General features: G+C 34.7%; 2 protein-coding genes across 2 annotated transcripts in view; one reads left to right on the top strand and one right to left on the bottom strand.

Moving 5' to 3' along the window:
• Window positions 1-19,898, top strand: part of LOC110462302 (anaphase-promoting complex subunit 4-like) — a 94,898-nt gene that overhangs the window by 48,451 nt on the left and 26,549 nt on the right. The gene's annotated exons all lie outside the window — the stretch shown is intronic.
• Window positions 1-19,898, bottom strand: part of LOC110462286 — a 31,466-nt gene that overhangs the window by 5,846 nt on the left and 5,722 nt on the right. The window contains exon 2 of the mRNA XM_021516199.1: window positions 3,758-4,301. Within this exon, the coding sequence (XP_021371874.1) occupies window positions 3,758-4,301 (544 nt within the window). The remainder of the gene's footprint in view (window positions 1-3,757; window positions 4,302-19,898) is intronic.

Raw genomic sequence — 19,898 nt, 5'->3', positions numbered from 1 at the left:
CAACAAATTTTTTTCGAGAGAGGAATGTGGGAGGCGTGAGAGAATGGAGTAATGGTGTAACAAAATCATTTGACACGGAGAAAAACAGGTCTGAACATTGATAAGTAGAGTCATTCATTGTTTCTCACTGAGCCTTCATCATGGGAAAAATATTTCATGCCATACGTTTGATATCAACAGCGGAATTCATTATTGCACCAGATGAGATAGTTTGCAGTTTTGCCACAGTTTTGTTAGCAGGGGAGCTCTTAAGATCTTTTAAGGATTATAAAAACATGGTCATATTTATTAATATGAAATCATTCACAAAAGAATGACACTGCGAAGCCGCTATTGACGTTATCAACAGAGATTGCAGGAATGCCAGGGCACTGGGTTGTTGGCGGGATGGGATCGTGGACGGGTGTGTCATGAAATAAAATATATCTACCGCAATTCTTATCTCTTCCTTGACCACGAGCATCACTCGTATGGAATGATCACGGTACATTGCCATTATGAATTAAGTAGGAGTGTTCAATGGTGGAAAGACTTTTTCATTTAAAAGTTGGAAAATATTGAATGCAAGTAAAATTTGATCCTTAAATTTTAATAGATCTGACTATGAATTAAATTGATAAATGAAATATGTCTCAAATTTGTTGTCTGTGGAAAATGTTTTTGATTCTTTTTTTAAATTTGGTAAAAATTTAAATAGTTTAGTGTTGGTTTCCATGAGTCAGTAAGTCTGGGGTTGGGTGTTTAACAGTTAAACAACCCTTCCCACTTCTGGTCCAATAGATAACGAGGTCTTGGGCAAACAAAAACTGGTATAAACAAACACCACCCCTGGTGGTCAAATCATGATACCATCTGACTAGAGATACCACATAGCTTGGGAACAAGGGCGTATGGATTTTAAGGATAGTTTCAAAATTTGACATAATTAATACCTAATTTAGACCATGTTTTTTTTAGATTGGTAAGTTTATGAAACACTGAATATATTTTGTACAGCAAAGAAATGTGAAATGTAATTCAGGTGCCAAATCTAAGGATGTATGCTCTCTTACTTTGACATATTTCTCACCTCTGTTCAAAAGAGTTCCCAACCCAGAAACAAGGGAGACAATTCTAAATTGTTTCATATGAATAACGTGTAAGGTAGCATTTATCCTTAACTCTAACACAAACTACAGGTAAAATGTGTGCAAAAAAACTTAAACTCTTACTCAAATCAATGGTATGGGTTTTTTAAGGTAGAATATTATATCCTTAACTCTTACATAGATCACAGGTGTAAAGTGTAAGGTACCATATATCCTTAACTCTAACACAATTCATAGGTTTAGTGTGAGAGGTAGCATATAGCCTTTCCACTATTCATAGGGATGTATAATGTGGTATATACCCTTAACTGTTGACACAAATCACAGGTATAATGTGTGAGGTAGCATATAGCCTTTCCACTATTCATAGGGATGTATAATGTGGTATATACTCTTAACTCTTGACACAAGTCACAGATATAATGTGTAAGGTAGCATATAACCTCAAGCCAATAATCTCAATTTTTTCATGAACAAACAAATCTTAGTCCTTACATATTTAGCTCAGGTTTGAATTTCTCTTGTTATTAGAAATATATTTGACAGAATTTTTGCGTTAACTGATTAGTCGTTAAAATCATTTGTTAAAACAACTGGATTCAAAACTTCAAAAAAGATTCAACTGAACAGTTGTGACAAAATCGAAACTGTGTCATATGAAAACCCGACTATTCCCGTGTTCAGTTTAGACAGGTTTCACTGTATTCATATTTTGTTTCTGCTATAGTATCCTCAATAAAGTCCTGTTTCAAAACGGAAACAAAATCTAGTTTTGCGATTAGTGTTGTGGAAAATTGTTTGAAGAGCCACTACATTATAAGTCCCACAAGGTGTCGCAATGATCGGGACACAGAATTTATGACAGAATGGGACAGAAATTACTTCACTAAAACGGATGTTTTACCGAGTTTCAATTGCCACATTATTGATATCTGAGGACTGGTGTTAACTAGGTCACAAGCTGTTACCTGTGGTAAATCCCTCTCGGAGGATCGTATCGACATTGTCTGACCCTATGTGGTCGATGTTTTTATTGAATAAAATATTGAATTTCATTATAAACATCTCAGTGAAGGTTATGCAAGTGTGTTTAAATGGCTATTCTCACGTTGACCAAACAGTTTATCGTACTTGAAGGCAATCTCGTATTTCAAAACAGAGAAACGCAACAGAAATTTGTTTTTTTCTCGTTTGTTTATGTCATTACACATCTGTTGCATTAATAAGAGAACGGAAGTTTTGTAATCACATCAGAATGAATATACCTGGAATTCAAACATTTGTGGTCAGAACTCAAATTGGCAATTAAAACTGAAAACTGCACTTTCTTGTAAAATGTATCAATCTTCATTACCTCAAATTATGAATTAACTCATTAACCCCTGAGGATACATTTGAACTCTTCCAATTCAAAGGTTGGAATAGTTCATTATGAAATTTCAGGTGTGAATGAGTTAAGGAGATTTAGTTTTAATGATCTGTGTATCATTGCCAGAAACTTTCGCTATGCATTGGAAACCTTTTTTCCGGTGTGATTATAGCTTTGATAAATCATTTCTGAGGGGAAAACTTTATCTTGCGGAAAAAATTGTAATGAACAAAATTTAATCAACAACAGTATCCTGAATTTAAAAATTCAGCATGGCCAGACCAGGACTTGAACCCTGGACCACAGATTTTTATACTGCTGCTTTAACCAATGAAGCTACCTGGTCAACAAAAGTACCTTAACTCAAATGTGTGACCAAAACACCAAAAACAACATTAAGGGAATTTTACTATATGTACTAAAAAGAAGCTCTCGTGTTTTGCCCGTAGTGGGACTGGGATCCTTAATTGGGTTCGAAAAATATAGATTTGAAAATTTTATTTATTATGTCATTCAGAGAGTGAAGATGGTCATGACAACCTAAGATATCATATTTCATTATAGGAATCAGAGGTTAGTCCAAACTGGTAATATAATGCACTGTTTACGACACTGACTTTTAATTTGATTAGTACACTTTCCTTATGTAACTCTATTTGACTGTATCATCAACATGTTTGTCAAACAGCTTAACCATTAGTTGTACCAATATTGGACCTGGTCATTACAAGCTTCTTATTGACCTTGACCATTTTCTATGCTTGCAGGCTTTTTCAATGAATATTTGTATTTACAGAATCTTTTAAGTATCGGTGTTGACTATCGGAACTCTTTTATCTTCGGCTCTGCCCATCTGCTCTAAACGTATGTTCGTTTACAGCTTGGAAGGTATTTTCATTGAAGTTGTTGTTCAGTTATTATAAGGACATATGGTAGGGTAGAATGTGGGTATACAACAAAAGATGGGTGGATTGTCAGAGCAGACGGTCAAATGGGCGGTTCATTTAAGGGATTTCCAAACAAAATTCTAAGAAACTTTACCCACAATTTGACATCTTAATCAATTTCATTTCTAAGTCAGGCCAATGTAACATAGAAAAATTAGATTTTGGGACACATTCATTTGGAAAGTGAGTGATTTTTAAATAAGTTAACAATTTCACTAGGTTTGCAGCATTTTACTTTAGCATCCCATTAACAGCTAAGGAATGAGAAACTTATATATGGGATATTATTGATAGTTTTCGGGTCACAAATTACTTCAGTTTCTTAAAAAGCATAATACGTCAAATATAGGTACCTGGTGTTTCCCAGAATTCCACTGTGATTAAGGTGTGGTCTGCTATGAAATCTTTACTTTGGTGAAAATGATCACAATCCCACAATGCAACATGTCCTAGTGGTAAATTTGCATGTTTCTTCTTGTATGTTATCACACGAAGAATTCCCTGTTTTCCGTGAAAAGTTTTCCTTGTTGAAATTGGATCAAGTTGATGTAATTTCGACACATTTGGATAGCCATATTTATCCGCTAGGTACGGTCCGTAGGCTATGGGATGGTATATATACTGTAATCCATCGTTACCTAACACACTGTCCGTGCCATATTTCGATAGATGAATGTAAGCTGGCCCGAGAGAATGCTCTCCACCGACACGATTAAACGCATACGACAATCGCAATGCACTCGTATCATGATGAAGGGAGGTAATTGATGTGTCGTGTCGGGATAACTCTTGATAACATCCAATTATTTCTATGAGACGATGATTGTGATAATGGCCGCCGTGACTGAAATATCCAGGATAGCTTTCCTTCAAGGCTTGGAAAGGAGGCAAGGTCAACTGCAACGTTAAGCAAAATAAAACTTTAATTAACACACAAGCATATTGCAAAAAAAAAAAAAAGTAATATCTTAGTTACTTTGGGGATCTACTTTAAATACTGTAGAACTACTTTAAATACTGTAAATGTACTAATTTTAGTGCACTCCAATTTTAGCACATATCAAATTTTTAATAGATTAGGGCGTAAATGAATTGCATGGCACATCAAGAGAATATACAATAGAATACAATAAACAAGAACTTCAATTGGTGCAGTCATAATTAAGTGCAATATTTGAAGCGCGAAAGGCGCTAAAATAAGACTACCAATAAAATATGTACGTTTACAGTGAATTTTTGTTACAATTTCTGTCTATTTCAGTGGAAATTGGTATTGATATCAACATTTCCAACTAAATGAATAGATAATGCCAATTTTTAGATTAATTCAGGAAGAATTCTTTTTTTATTCACAGTAGACGGTTCACAAAATCTTCAGATGCACAAAAATGTGTGTGGCCCATAGCAGGTCTGCCCCTATCCATGTGCTTATTTTATGATGAGTTTCGGGTCACGATCGGAGTCCTAGGATCTTTTATCATTGTCACGATTAGATGATATAAATATATCATTGGAAAATTATACCGGTAGGATCAGGGGCTGTGAAAATATTGAAACATATGTTCTTGTGTTGTGAAAAGATTGTAGCGAGAAATCGCCATCAGTATTCAAGCTGTATGGCTTATCTCACAGGTGTCCATTTCATATTGTACCTGTCTCGGATCTGACATTAAAATTCACTGCAGTTTTATTCAGCCTCGTAAAATGACACTATCAAAAGTACATCAGGATGGATTTTAATAGAGACGATCCTCTATCCAGAATCTGGTCACTTTTATAGGGGTAATAGGGGTACTGATATATCGTTTGGGCCGTAATTATCTCCTTCCCATTGTCAGAACCTCAGACTTCAATTTGCGATTAAATCGCCGAGGATTATGATATGTCGGTAAATTCACAATAGTTTAGAGAGATTTCTGAGGCAGGTGCTATAATCAGGGCTTAGGATCGGCCAATATTTTAGTATTATACTTTCATCCTGTTGTTTGCTGTGGTATCCCTCTCTCTAGATTAGGGACGAAATCCCGATGAAACCTGACACGAAAATCATTTACTGTGATCAGCATATCAAAATGGCGGTGTAGTTACTGCTTCAGTTCTGAGCAGAATTTGATTTAATGGATTTTTTTCAGGAATTTTGTTTGAATATAGCTGTATGTTATAAAATTTCTATGTGGATTTTTATGAATAAATAATTTCTGCACTATTTCTTGTTAGCATTTTATCAGGGGTCTTCAAATAGATTTGATTTCTAAAGGATGAGATACCTAGTCTGTTCAGCTGGTAAACACTTTGTGGGGTTTTACCTGGCGGGCTGACAACAGGTAGACAGATAACTCGTTAAGGGGCCCTTAACAGCAAAATGTATCAGATTAAAATTTACATTCAGTCATTGAACTTGATTAATTTTAGGTGTATACTTATCAAACTTAATACCTTTTATATAAATTTATATAAATTTATTTTTTCATTTCAAATAAAACTTCAAGAATTAGTTTAACTTGATTGATTTAATCATTATAGAACCACTTAGATGATTTTATTTTCTTAGCGCTTTTTGATAAAAAATGTGTTTGAAACATACTGTATTTCTAAATCCCAGTTAGAGATGAAAAGGGACTAGGACATCATTGGAAACAGCCTTGGGGTAAAAGTTTATATAAAATCCTGATTTTTCCCCAAGATAAAGAAGTAATACCTAAAACCCACCAGAAGATAAAAGAAATAAATCGGTTTTGGTGATTTAACCTTTCGACTAAAGTTTTATATAAAATGATAAATTATTTTGATAACTTCCGTGTTTTTGAAGTATTTGATACCTGTTTTGAATATTGCTTTATCATAATTGCTACAGTGGTTTTGTATGGGGTATCAAAATGTTTAGTCAAATGTTGAGCAATTATTTTTCGATTTGGGGAATACATTTTGATAATTTGTGAACATTAAAACAGATATGATACAGGTCTTAAAGTTTTGTTTGAACCTCAGGAGTTCCAATCTGAGTACACATAATTTTGACTCTGAATATGACTTTATAGCAAATACAAGTATTTTCAACTACAGATATTGGTCATTATTGATGGTCCAGGTAGATTTGACAAGTGGACAATAGATTTCATCCTGATATGTATAGTCTTGACCACTGGTCAAACAGATGTGGCAGTTACACAACATACCCTGTGTAATACATTGCTTGATGGATCAAATCTGACCACTCATTTAAATCAGTCGGTCAAGCTGAAATTTGACCAGTGAAGTAACACTGATATATCATGTATCGGTGACACTCTGGACAATGGACAGTCGATAGAGATGACTCCTAGCTTCAATTATAAGCTCGATTTCCGTCCCTTGAAGTAAATGTTTCTACTGTAGAACTTGGATACTGTTTAACAAACTCACTTAAGCTGTTATCATATAATATTACGGTAGCACTGCAGATTGGAGAGCGCTTAATTACGATAACCTAATTATGAAATCGCTGTGCGCTTTGTTATAAATAGCTTAGCGCTAAATCATGGTGCCTGTAAAATAAAAGTTATTTGAGATGTGCAGGATGTGTAACGTACATAGTGTCAAGGTCTCCTCACAAGCTCCGGCTAGAGGGAAGTCCCTTTAGCTCAGCGTTAAAGCGCCCGACATGTAGGTCTGGGATCGCTGATTTGATCCCAAGCGTACACATGTGTTCTTTTGGCTATTTCCTTCCTATAGCAAACTAGTGTGGTTGCATGACCTTGCCCGTTCAAGGTAGCGGAGAACCCTTAACGAGGAGCAAAAAGAACCTTGGTTGTGGTTGTCTTTGAGGGTGGGAACTTTGGTGCGGTGTACATTATTAGTGTCAAAGTCGCTTTACTAGCTTCGGCTAGAAGAAAGTTCACTTTAAATCGGCGGTTGGGCATCAATCTGACTAGAAAGTCTGGGATCTAGTGTTTGATCTCTAGCAAATGCATGTATTACTTTCACAACTTCCTTCCTATTACATTAGTATCAGCATTTTAACAGAATTTGATTTAGTTCGATGTGCTACCCGGTACTTCTTATTTCACATGTAAGCTTGACATGTAAGTCTTATGTCCAAAGTTGACACTATATATTGCATTTTTTTTTTTCCATATCTGATTCTTCAGTATATAATCCATTCAGAAAAAAGAAGATGAACTTTATTCTAGTTGATCTTGGCTGTAAGGTGGGGACGGGATTTAACAAATCTTTGTAAAATGTATACTGTATTGGTTTATCTTGGCTGTGAGGTAGGGACAACAATTAGCAGACGAACTTGACACTCATGCATGTACATCATGTCACGTTAAAATTACTGTCATTGTAAATCTTCTACACCATACATTGTGCATTTTAATTGGGAATGGGTGCAGTGTGTCTGTGTGTGTACGTATGCTCATGTGCGTGCTTGGCTGGTCGGGATAACAAGAATTCACACAAAACCAGTCTCTGTCACATTGCAGAGCGATATACTCACTATAACGCGATTTCATTTGCATATTTAGGCGTCTTCCTCCCATTCATTCACACTTGTACAACCTTTTGATACCTGTAACAGCGTTACCTGGGAGATCGAAATTTTCTAGCATTATATCTGCCCCTCTCACACAAGTTGTTTATCAGAGCGGCACAGCCATCTAAATACCTGTCATTTATAAACGGTACAGTATGGTGTGGCAGGAAGTGTTTTTTTGTCCACATGCTTTCGTTAACTTCAGCTAAATTGGGATTGGTGTTTTTGTTGCTGTGATACACTGCGTAAGAATATGTATGGGGACATGCATACTTCCTGGTAAAGAAATTGTTAAATATTTTAGTTTTAAATGTTGTTTCGCAGTCTACGGGTTCAAAATATTACAAATAGTTTATAAGGTATTTTCACCATGGAAAACAAAGAAAAATGCTCATTACTTTTGCCTTTTGTGATGAAGGCAAATTTTTCATGACTTGGAATATAAGAAAACAACATAATATACATAGTAATTAAATCTGCAGGGCGAAATTAATACTGGGCGAAAATGGATTTCATGGGCGAAGGGCGAGTTTTTGGCTGGGTGAAAATGTCCCGGTTTACAGTATAAAATCTAAGGAACAGAATTTGGTGGATAAATGTAACTATTAAAAATAAAATACAAGGAACGGGATTAACCTTGATGTAACCAGACCTGAGAACTGAGAACAGGATTAACCTTGATGTAACCAGACCCTTGATGTAACCAGACCTGAGAACTGATAACCGGATTAACCTTGATGTAACCAGACCTGAGAACTGAGAACAGGATTAACCTTGATGTAACCAGACCCTTGATGTAACCAGACCTGAGAACTGAGAACAGGATTAACCTTGATGTAACCAGACCCTTGATGTAACCAGACCGGAGAACTGAGAACAGGATTAACCTTGATGTAACCAGACCTGAGAACTGAGAACAGTATTAACCCCACTTTGACTTTATGGATTAAGTCCAAATTTGTATTATGATACACCAGCTTATCCTAATCTGGATTATCAATAATCTTTGTGTTTACGATTAACTCCTAAAGTCATTGGTGTTCCGTTATAATCTATGAGTCAAAGTTTTGTCGCAAAAACACCGCTGCAGTATATGAAATGTTGGTCTACTATTGTAGAATTAGATGTAGGCTGAACCATGAACCAGTAGAACCTGAGTTAACTGACCCCTGGTTATAATGACATTAAACATGAGATTAATCGAACGTTGATTCTGACCCTCTGGATGTCTGTCAATATATATATATATGAACAAATATGTTGTAACTTTTTTTTTAAATCTCAAAATGGTTTTTCTGTGTGCTTGTAGTAGCTAGTATAATTTGTCAGTTCCTGTAGCAAGCACAAGGGGTCACTGACTGGCTCAACGAACATATGGGATAGGGACTACAACACTGGACAGTTGTTATCACCCAAGTTTCTGAAAGAACAACGGACACGATTTATTACTTTCTGTTGCTAAATTTACCAATGCTTCTTTGAAAATGGATAATTTTTTCATGTTTTTTCGGGACATTGACCTTTGAAGTGGTGCAAGGAATAGAGAAAGAGAGACGCCAGCTTTGTTAAATTGACCGACGCCAAATGACCATACGTCAGATTATCTTGTCAGCTGTGTGTGTTGTGACCAGCTCATGTCCATTGTTTGGTAACTGTGGTCAGTTTTAAAAAGATACTTGACCATTGTTCAATAACTGTGGTCAATTTCAAAAAGATACTTGACCATTGTTCAATAACTAAGGTCAGTTTCCAAAAAGAGCTCCTTTATCATTGTTCGGTAACTGTGGTCAGTTTTAATTATATGTGTGGTCATTCAGGGATTATAAAAGGTTGAGAGTTATTTAGCAAGACAACGTCCATTTTAATTCTCCGCTTCAGCGTCCGTACAGTAATCGCGTCCAATTTTAATCGCAAATTTCATGACTGACACGATTACAAAGGGTTATGAATACAAAATTTGGCCGTTGCTTCATCTTGACCTCATCTGACAGACCTGTGGTCTTTCAGGTAACATACATTGACCATTGTCCTGTCTCTTATTATCCGATCGCCAAGGTAATTTTATCGGTCATTAATTGATGACCTCAAAGCACCCTTTGTGATCAGCTAGCGGAGATAAAATATCACAAAGACACGTTGTTCGACTCCTGCATAATTTATCTCTTTAATTAGTGGCAGAAATTTGTAACAAACATTTTTTTTTTCTTTCTCATCAACATCTTCTGTCCACGTCTAGACCTAGCTGTCATATTTTGGTTGAGTCTGTTTAAATTTAATCATCATACAGTTTTTTGACACCTTTTAGAAACCAGTTTTCAGGGAAGCATTGAGGTGATTTGCCTTAAATGCTGGTCACATCTGTTTCAGAGGTTCTTTTTTGTTAGAGATTGATGTTAGCATTTTATTGCAGGGTGTTACCATCAATTACGTCTCTCCGTACAGCCAGTAAATGATATTTGTATACAGACAAACAACTATCATTGTCAACAAATCTTTATTATTGTCACTTGGAAAATTGTGAGAGCACGCTAATTTCCCTAATGATCTTTTTTGTATTCATATACAAATAGAGTCTATCTCATACTAAAAGATCTGTCTGAATCTGAACAGCTTTGTTGTGAGGTCACTAAGTTCATTATTAGTTTGAATGTGATTTTATCGGAGTTTAATTTCTGAATGACCATGTGTTCACACTTCAATTAATTACAAGGACTTCTTTGTGAAAGGTTTTTAAATTGATGGGTCTCAGCCGCAGGTTGTGGCACAGGACTTATTAATTTGTCTACAGGCAAGAATAAGTTTTTTCAGTGAACGTAGATGTGGAAATAAAAAAACATTAAAAGCTATATGTCTCCTGGGTTTTTAAAGGTAATATGTGATAATTCAAGTAAAATCGTAAAAGAAATGATCGGGAAACAGTCAGAAAGGATATTATGAGGTTACATCAAATTTATACTGCCTGTGCAGGCTAGCGAGGGAATGTGTTCTTTGAAAGGCGGGAAAATAATTAATAAGAATATGTCCTTTGAAGGTAGTTGATGTATTAAATTGTTAGCGGGTTGTAAATACATACATGAATATATTTTTTACCATCAATTACAGTTGTCTGACTATAGTTTTGTCATCTGTAATTTTGACAGGCGTTCTGTCATGCATATATTCAAATCTAAAGTTTTTTTTGTTCGCACGGCTGTCTTCTGCCATTTATCAGACTGTCATAATACCATTAGGGGGGTGAACTAACTCTGAGGCTACGTCGACCCAGCTTTTAGTCAAACATTCGTATTTAGACATCTCTCTACCTGTTTATACAGGTAGAAAATAAATAATTTTTGTAGAACAATGGAAATTAAAGTATCTTAATCTAATAGTTACAAAAACAATTGAATTCCATGAATTTAAATGATCCAGCTCGGACATTTTAATTGAGGCCAGACTTGAGAGATCCCCAGCAGTGTCCTGGGAAAAAATTTCAGGATCTTTGGGAGGGAATCATTTTAATTGTTGTGAGATACTACAATTGTCACCCATTTTGATAAGTATTGTTCTAAAACGACTAAAATTGTATTGTTCCGATGATTACACAGCCAACTCGACCTACAATAGGTATTGTTTCTAAAGCGCGTGCTGCGACCATTGTTTATTGTACGGTGCGATAAGGATTCTTATCTCGATGGGCCTGACAATTGAGTAGGATCTGGGCGTCTGTGAAACCGTGTTACATCGATTTACATTTGTCTCAGCCTGAACTAAGTGTTGACCACAAACAAGCAGCTCTAATTTGCATACAATAGTTTTATTATAATTTTGTTTAATAAAACAAGTTGTTATCTAATTTTGATAAGAACCACAAGCGGATCTAGTAACAAGAAATTATAATCTGGGACAAAAGAAAATTTTGAAATGAAATATATACATGTATTTAGTACTGTACAATATAATTAATGCATGTGTTGTTATTTAGTATCTCCAAAACACGGAACAATGGAATATAATTAATGACGTTCCAACAGATATTTTTATACATTGTTTTGTCAAAGTTTATTATAAAAAAAAATCTGTCTAATTAAACTATGAAACTCTATCCTCATGGGATAAAACTAAGTATTGATATACCTAACGTATTAATTTCATAGCTGGATTTCTCGCACCAGCACAGAGCATACTGAATTTGAAAATAACATATCAGTCTGTCTGAAATATTTAATATTTTTTTAACAATTCATATGCATGTGTTATATCATGACACTTAATTCATAGTTTGTTAAACACTGCATAAGGGGTGTCAAGTTTCAATGTGTTATTAAAATCCTGCCAAGACTTTTGACGAATATTTTAATGCATGTACCTGTGACTGTTTTTTAGTACTGTACATATATTTTATATATATATATGTTGTCACAGATCTTATGAATGAAATATGACAAGATAATGTCAATCATTACTGATATTTACAATACATGTACATTTCAAACTGATTTAGATTATAAGATAAATAGTGTTTTACCATATTTATAGGTGTAGCATATCTAATTAAAATGCGTAAGAAAATATGTAGGCCTTAAATAATACTTTTTTGTTGAAAAGATGTGAAAAGAATAAAACCCATTGATATGTGTGAATATTAAAGTATTGGAAAACACACTTGAAACTGTTAGCAAGAGTTAGAAAAGAACATTGTGATAAATAAACCAGTAAATCAAAAGATCAGTTCATGAATTTAAGTGCTAGCCTCGTATAATACCACAGTGACTATAGTTTTAGTGTTTTAAAAAAACGTTTTAATGAAGAAATTCTTTATAATCCATATAATATCAATTTTAAAGGGTTAATAAACCATTTCTTTGACATGAATCATGTTGGTTTTTTTATATGTTCCCCACTAGTAAGGTTTGCTTAAGATTCAATTTTGTCAAAAAGCAATTTTACTAGAAACACCTGTTGTACAAAAGAATCAAATGAATATATCTACCTGTGTGAATATATCTACCTGTGTGAAGGTTACAGACACTTATTGTAAAAAGTAGATTTTATGAGCCTCCTCATTTTCATTTGGTCTTTCAGTTTGTTTTGTAAAAGAAGTACTTTTTCAATTACTCTCCTGTAAAGCAGACATGGGGACATTATTGAATACCTACCCTACGGAATTCTTTTGACAGACGTAGAAAGGAGGGTAAAAGTTGTGAAAAGGAGGGTTGATTGAGTGGCTTAGGTTATCAATGCGAACAGAACCCAACACATTTTGAAGGCCACCCATGGAAAATAACAATCAAGCACAGAAACATGATCTAGATGTCTGAAGGATTTAAATTGAGGCTGCTATTGTTATAAGGAAATGCTGCACCAGATTTAGACCCCTGCATATTTGGATTAGAGTCCCACTCACAAAACCTTCTTCTTATTCCATCCTTGTTTCCCTCCTTTATCTGCCCCTAATCAAATTCTGTATCTCCCTCTAATCACCTTCTTCATTTCCCCCTCATCACCTTCTGTATCTCCCCCTAATCTCCTCCTGTATTTGCTCCCGATTCCATCCTGTTTATGTCCCAAATTCATATATGTATCCTGTATCTCCCCCTCTACTGTTTGTGCCCCTTACCACTTCTGTATCTGCCCCTTGATAATATCCTGTTTTTTTGCCCCTCACTTCTGTAACAGCTGTTTAGTAGGACATATCCGAGCCCTTTACTTTCCTATTTCCACAAAATCAACAAGATAGTTAGTGATTGACGACTTCCTTTTGATGGCCAGCACACCTTGCCTCATGATTGCACTTCTGTAGGAAGTCGCTGTTTCCTCTCAAACTCCAAAATTTTGATGTATTGACTTTTTAGCCATTGAAAGAAAAAATTCAGAAGAAATTATAGTGTAAGTAGATTTGTAAGAGAAATTTGTTTTGCAGGGATTTTCCTGATTTTGAAATAAGTTTATGATAGCAAACTTTAAAAGTGATTCTACAAAATATTGTTCCAGCAAACAGAGTTGTAGTATAAGTGATTAATTGTAGATAAAAAAAAAAACTTTAAATTTAAAAAAAAAGAGGACTATATGGGATATTGGGTCTAAGAGAAAACGATTCCATCAGGACGGTTTGTTACCAGTAAATGTGATGTTTATTATATAAACCTGAAATATCCTGTCCACTGTTAACATACGTATAAGATATAGAAAATTCCTCTCCATTTTGATATGGTGCATAAAGGCTGAAGGTGAATCTGATGGCGGTCTTAGCGTTCATTTACATATCTATAATAAAAGCATTGTTGAGGACGATCAAAGGCACGGAAACTCTTGAAAGTGGTGTAAAGCCCAGTGCAAACAACTTCGAGTCAAAACAAGAATCTCCACGAACCAGGAATGAAGTCGATGTCATCGATTACTTTCAAACAAACACACAATTTTATAAATTCAAAGTTATTCTTTTTGTGAAAATAGAATATATATTTGCTCCTCAGGGCCTTTTCATCCAGAAAGCACTGTTTACATCAACATGTGAATTAGCCAAGGTTCAGTATTAGGTGTGGGCTTGTTAGCTGTCTACAGACTAGGTAGGTATAACCTAATGTGTGTGTTTTTAAATCCCTGTGGAGGGTCCAGGATCTATCGTATGTAACCAGCAGACATGTTTATCTGTGTTTCTGTGTACCAATATCTCAATCATTAAAGCAAGAGTGTTTTACTTTCAACAATGTCCCCATCCCCCCATTCCATGGGGTCATGTTGGAAATTTCCTTATGCAAGGAAACCATTTATAATATTTTAGAAAAAGTAGGTATTAAAATTAAAAGAGGTGTAGTGTGTGTAAGTCCAAAACTGTGTCGTTCAAGAGCTTACACATGAACAAGTATCAGTGCATTGAATGACTATAGAATCAGAGCTTAAACCTATGTCTTATCATTATCAATGATGCATGAAGCAAGACCTTGTCCTGGATTCAGAGTACAGTCTATCGTGAAGACACGCTCCTGGTTTTAGAGTAAAGCTGCCTGTAAAGCCAGACTTTATACCAGTTTCAGGGTAGGACTTGCCCATAAAACCAGATCTTATCCTAGTTTCTTGGTAGAGTCACCCAAAAAACTCAGACTTACCCTGGTTTTAGAGCATTCTGTTACCCATAAAGACAAAACTATATCATATATATAAGCTTTTCACCAGAGCAATCAGAATAAAGTGGTTTGTTCAAGGACACGCAGCCAAATGGGTACTACCGGGGGTAGTTGTCCGACAGAACATTATAAGTTGAAACCATATTTGTACCCAAAGCCTGATATCTGATGCTTGCAGCCCTACACTGGTCATACTAAGATTTTATTTCTCGGTGTACATTTAATCATTTACCGCTAAGATTTTATTTCTCGGTGTACATTAAATAATTTACCCCTACAAATGGACTTGCCCAGTTTTTGATTTGGTAAGGTTCAAATGTGCAGTTAGGGCTGAATGGGTTAGTTTTACTTTGTCATCCTTAATGCTATTGGAAATTACAACTTCAAAGTTTCTTTTCCTCTTAAATGTGTGATAATACTACATAACACCAAAGTTTACCCATCAGGTATCTTCACTTCTAAGGTTTATAAATCTATTTGTTGGGGCTCAAGGTTTGAAAGTGTCCAATTGACTTTGGCCTGTATAAATAAGTCTGCTCTTGACCACAGGAGCTGACCAGTTGACCAGGTTTTGATAAGTATATATAGGGTCAGTAGTGGGGGTCAGGGTGGTCTGAGCTGGACATTTTGACCTACAGATATAGATTAACATAGGTTTGATTACTCGGGGCCTATCACTGTCACATTGTGTGGGATCCTTATACAGTAGGCAAATAAGGTCATAAAGTACAAAAAACACCCATACATATATTTAAGGATTGAAATGCGTCTATTTAATATTTCTGACAGTATGCAGAACAGTGGCGTTCAAATTTTCTCTCAATCAGAGAAGTCTTTTTATTGTATCGGTACCAGTTAATTTGTGTTTTGTACAAAGAAAAGCTAGTAATTGCTTTAACTCATTGATATTTCATAATGAACTATTCCAACCTTAGAATTAAAAGAGTTCAAATGTGTTTTCAGGGGTGAATGAGTTAATTTGTAGGTTATGGGTTGAGAATAAAGTTTGAACAAATTGTGAAAATTAATAATAATTCAAACAGTATCGAATCATGAGATTGCTATCCTGTAATGCAATCTCATCAAAACTTAGGAAAATTGACTTGCTGCAGTGGATATAAATTGTAATCAAATATATATCACCTGTTGGAGGTCCTCTTTATATCGGTATTCGAAAAGCTATCACAATCACTCTCCATGGAGACCAACATAACTGGTCAGAATAGACAGGGTTTCAGATCATCCAGGTATCGGAGTTGACAGGCCATGGTTTAGTTTTATATCAATAGACAGTACATTGTACTTTAAGTCGTAGAGCTTGGTCAGTACTGTGTTGTGTCTGGAGAAATTATTACTTGGTTAATATTGTGTTCTGTTTGGGTAAATAAATTTTAATATTGTCCTCATTTGATTATAGTTATTGTATAAATATTTCCTCTTTAAACCGGTTTGACATTATACTGCCCTGATAAGGCTGAAACCTTTGTAGTCAATGTCAATAAGCAAGTACATAGAGTCTACACCTACATCAAGTTTATACAGTGTAGGTCACGCAGTGAAAGTCGTACAAAACATATACAGGTTTATTTTAAATTAAAATACTACACAAATAGAGTGATATTTTCATTTGCCCTGGTTTCATCTTGAGTGTCTCCAGGTAGTAAGTGAAAGAAGAGAGATTGGACAAAAAACACCCTAACGATAACCTACTTGGGAGTTATTTTCAATAATATGTAAATACGCATACAGCTATTCGACGCCTCTTTACAAAATGAAAACTGGTATATCTCTCTTTATCTCATCAGGCACTTGGTCCATACAAACTAATTAAAAATTTGAAATTTAATAGAGAACTCATTATTTGTACATAAACTCTGGAATATCTGGAAAATATACGGCATTTAATGGAAATTTAACCTTTTTCTGAAGAGCGATTCATGTCAAAATTAATTGTCATATCTTGATATTGAAATAGATTTATTATCCTCACGAATAACTCATTTCATATGTCTTATCACATTTTGATGTTTGATTTAGTTTGAATTTGTTCAATAACAAGTGAAGGCTTGAAATTCAATTATATTTTCCGGCGGCAAACTGACAAACCTACTTACAGCATGCAACACATGGTCTGTAGCGTAGTGATTTATGGAGAAGTGATAGATTTTAAATGTTATGATAATGTTGTGGAAAAAATGCAGAAAATCTTATCGTGATTGGAATACAAACCCCAAGTGCAAGGGGAGTTGTTGCTGTCAGATCGTATACTTGTGGTGCTATTACGTTGCCGAAAAATTCTGATGCTTTTTTTTTATAAAAACTCTTGCATATATTAGAGGTTAAAATTTCAGACAGACCTTTCTAATACTAGTCAGTAAATTTGGCTTAGAGATTATTTCTGTGACTAGTCAATTAGTTTTGTTTAGAGATTAATTATTAGAGTGCTATGTTTGGGAAGTTATTAAAAAAAAATAGTCATTCTTACTAAAATAAGATTGAAAATAACAGTTAAGTGCATTGTGTTGTCAAGGTCGTTTGTACTTACGATTTGTACATTTTTGTTTGTTATGTCAACTGGAAATTGACTTATCGCAAATTGTTTGTGGAATTTTAGATATGATAAATATGGTGTTTGAACTTTTAACACCTTAGTATGTGTAATTCTGTATGAAAGCCCTCGCGATACTCGGTTTTTGTCCGGTTCATCCAATCCTGTATGTGAATGATAGAAAACCGAATCTGTTATTACAACATGGACGCATTACTCGGCTACGTAGACCTCTCAGTGACCTGGGGTTGTTGACGGTTGTTTTGTCTGCTGAACTTATTTAAAGTTTTAACGCTAGGCTCTTAGAGGATTAAAGATATTTTAACACATTGTTGTAAGTCACCACCAAGCGAGTATACATAAAGTTTAAATTAAATATAAGTCTGTATACATGTATGTGGTTTAGGCACTTCCTTCATAAAGGGTAAAGGTCTAGACCTTAATTAATAAACAGGAGTAGTTAAGGCTTACATGTAGGTGCTTTCTCTGAGTGCGGGTTTTATGGAGTTTAACGTATAATTATTAACTCATTCACCCCTGAAGACATATTTGAACTCTACCAATTCAATTCAAATGTTGGAATAGTTCATTATGAAATTTCAGGGGTGAATGAGTTAATATTTATGCTGGCTTAATAAGGAGCTTTACGAATTAAAAGTAGATCATACACATACATCAAAAGTGTCTTTTTTATTGACATAATTGTTTTAGAAAAAAGAAATTGTTTTAGAAAAAGAGTTTTACTGCTTCAACAGAATAACTTAGGTCTTTCTAAAAGGTATATACTACCTTACATATTATACTGATGATTCATTTTAAAGTTATCTCCCTTTATCATATCATTATAGTGTGGAACTCTTTTTGAATAGAAAAGTATGTCACAGTAAGGTAGCATGCATCCTTAACTCATTCACCCCGGAAGACACATTTGAACTCTTCCAGTTCAAAGGTTGGAATAGTTCATCATGAAATTTCAGGGGTGAATGAGTTAATGTAAAATGTTTTATGCATTGTGACATAATCAAAGTAAAATATCTACTATCAGAAATATCAATTCTAATATTGACAAAAAAGTGCTGGAAAATGCTGAACTTTATGCTTCTTAGAATAGAATACACTTGTTTTGAAAAGGAACAACGTTAGCATTATTTCATCAAACAAAATTGTCCTGTTTGTTCAAAGGAGAGAGTGTCCGCCTGGCACTGAATATTTAACATCCTAGCTATACACATATAATGTTGTTTTTATATTGATTTTTCCCTGTACAGTATATGTCCCGTTTACCTCCTATAAATTTCTTCAGATGTTGATATCAAATGATTTTTCACCTCAATGAAAAGGGTATGTTTGTATTGATCTTCTTGTGATAAACTTGTAATTGAAATTTTATTTATATTTGTTCCGAGTGCTTTATATTTTTCGTCGGTCATGGGAATGTGAAATCTACCATTTTTTCTTTGCATTTTAGCATTATTTAGACCTATGGTATAAAAACCTTTGTTTTAAAACGTACCTATAAGTGTATAAAGTCTATAAACCTGTCAACCAACCAACCAACCAACCAACCAACCAACCAATGTACCAACGTACCAACATACCAACCAACCAACCAACGTACCAACCAACCAGCCAACGTACCATTGATAAGAATGAAATTTTGGAAAATAACAAAACACAATAACAATTTCTTGATTTCTGAATCTTGTTTTGTTATTTTATGACAGTGTAAAATCATGTTTCAATTTTATGATCTTGTAAATAAAAAAAAATCATTCTAAAAACAAAAATCTATTTTTTTTAACAAAACAAACAGAAAAATTCGATTTTAATATTCAATTGTCCAAGTACATCTTAAATACTTGCCTGATATTGATTTGATTAAAGCATTAGTCACATTTCATGGGTATTCTAGTCAACCTGTTCATTGGTAAATCCAGGATCGGTGACCCAGATTTCAACAAATTGAGAATAAAAAATCTTTTTTCCCACCATCAAAATGTGTGTGAGACAACTCGGAGGCCAGAACAGAACGGGAGCGTTACTCCCAGAAGGTGTGTAATTAAATTTTATCTGTCCATGGAAGCTCTCTCTTACGCTGGGGAACAGTACTACCAGGCTAAACAAGACATCGTAACTGTTGTGAAAGAGTACACTTCTGATTTTTACGATAAAAAACCCACAACTGATTTCAATGGGTTACTTCAGTTACCTGACCTTTGACCTCAAGTTTAAAGGGCATCATCAATAGTGAGAGCTCGTTTTGTAGGTTTGTTGTTGAGATTTTAATAAAAAGGACATAATGACAGAGTTAGTGTACAGAAGATCAG

The sequence above is a fragment of the Mizuhopecten yessoensis genome, unplaced genomic scaffold, assembly GCF_002113885.1.
Source record: "Mizuhopecten yessoensis strain PY_sf001 unplaced genomic scaffold, ASM211388v2 scaffold10771, whole genome shotgun sequence".
Taxonomy (NCBI): Eukaryota; Metazoa; Mollusca; class Bivalvia; order Pectinida; family Pectinidae; genus Mizuhopecten; species Mizuhopecten yessoensis.
This window is presented reverse-complemented; position numbering and strand designations above follow the sequence as displayed.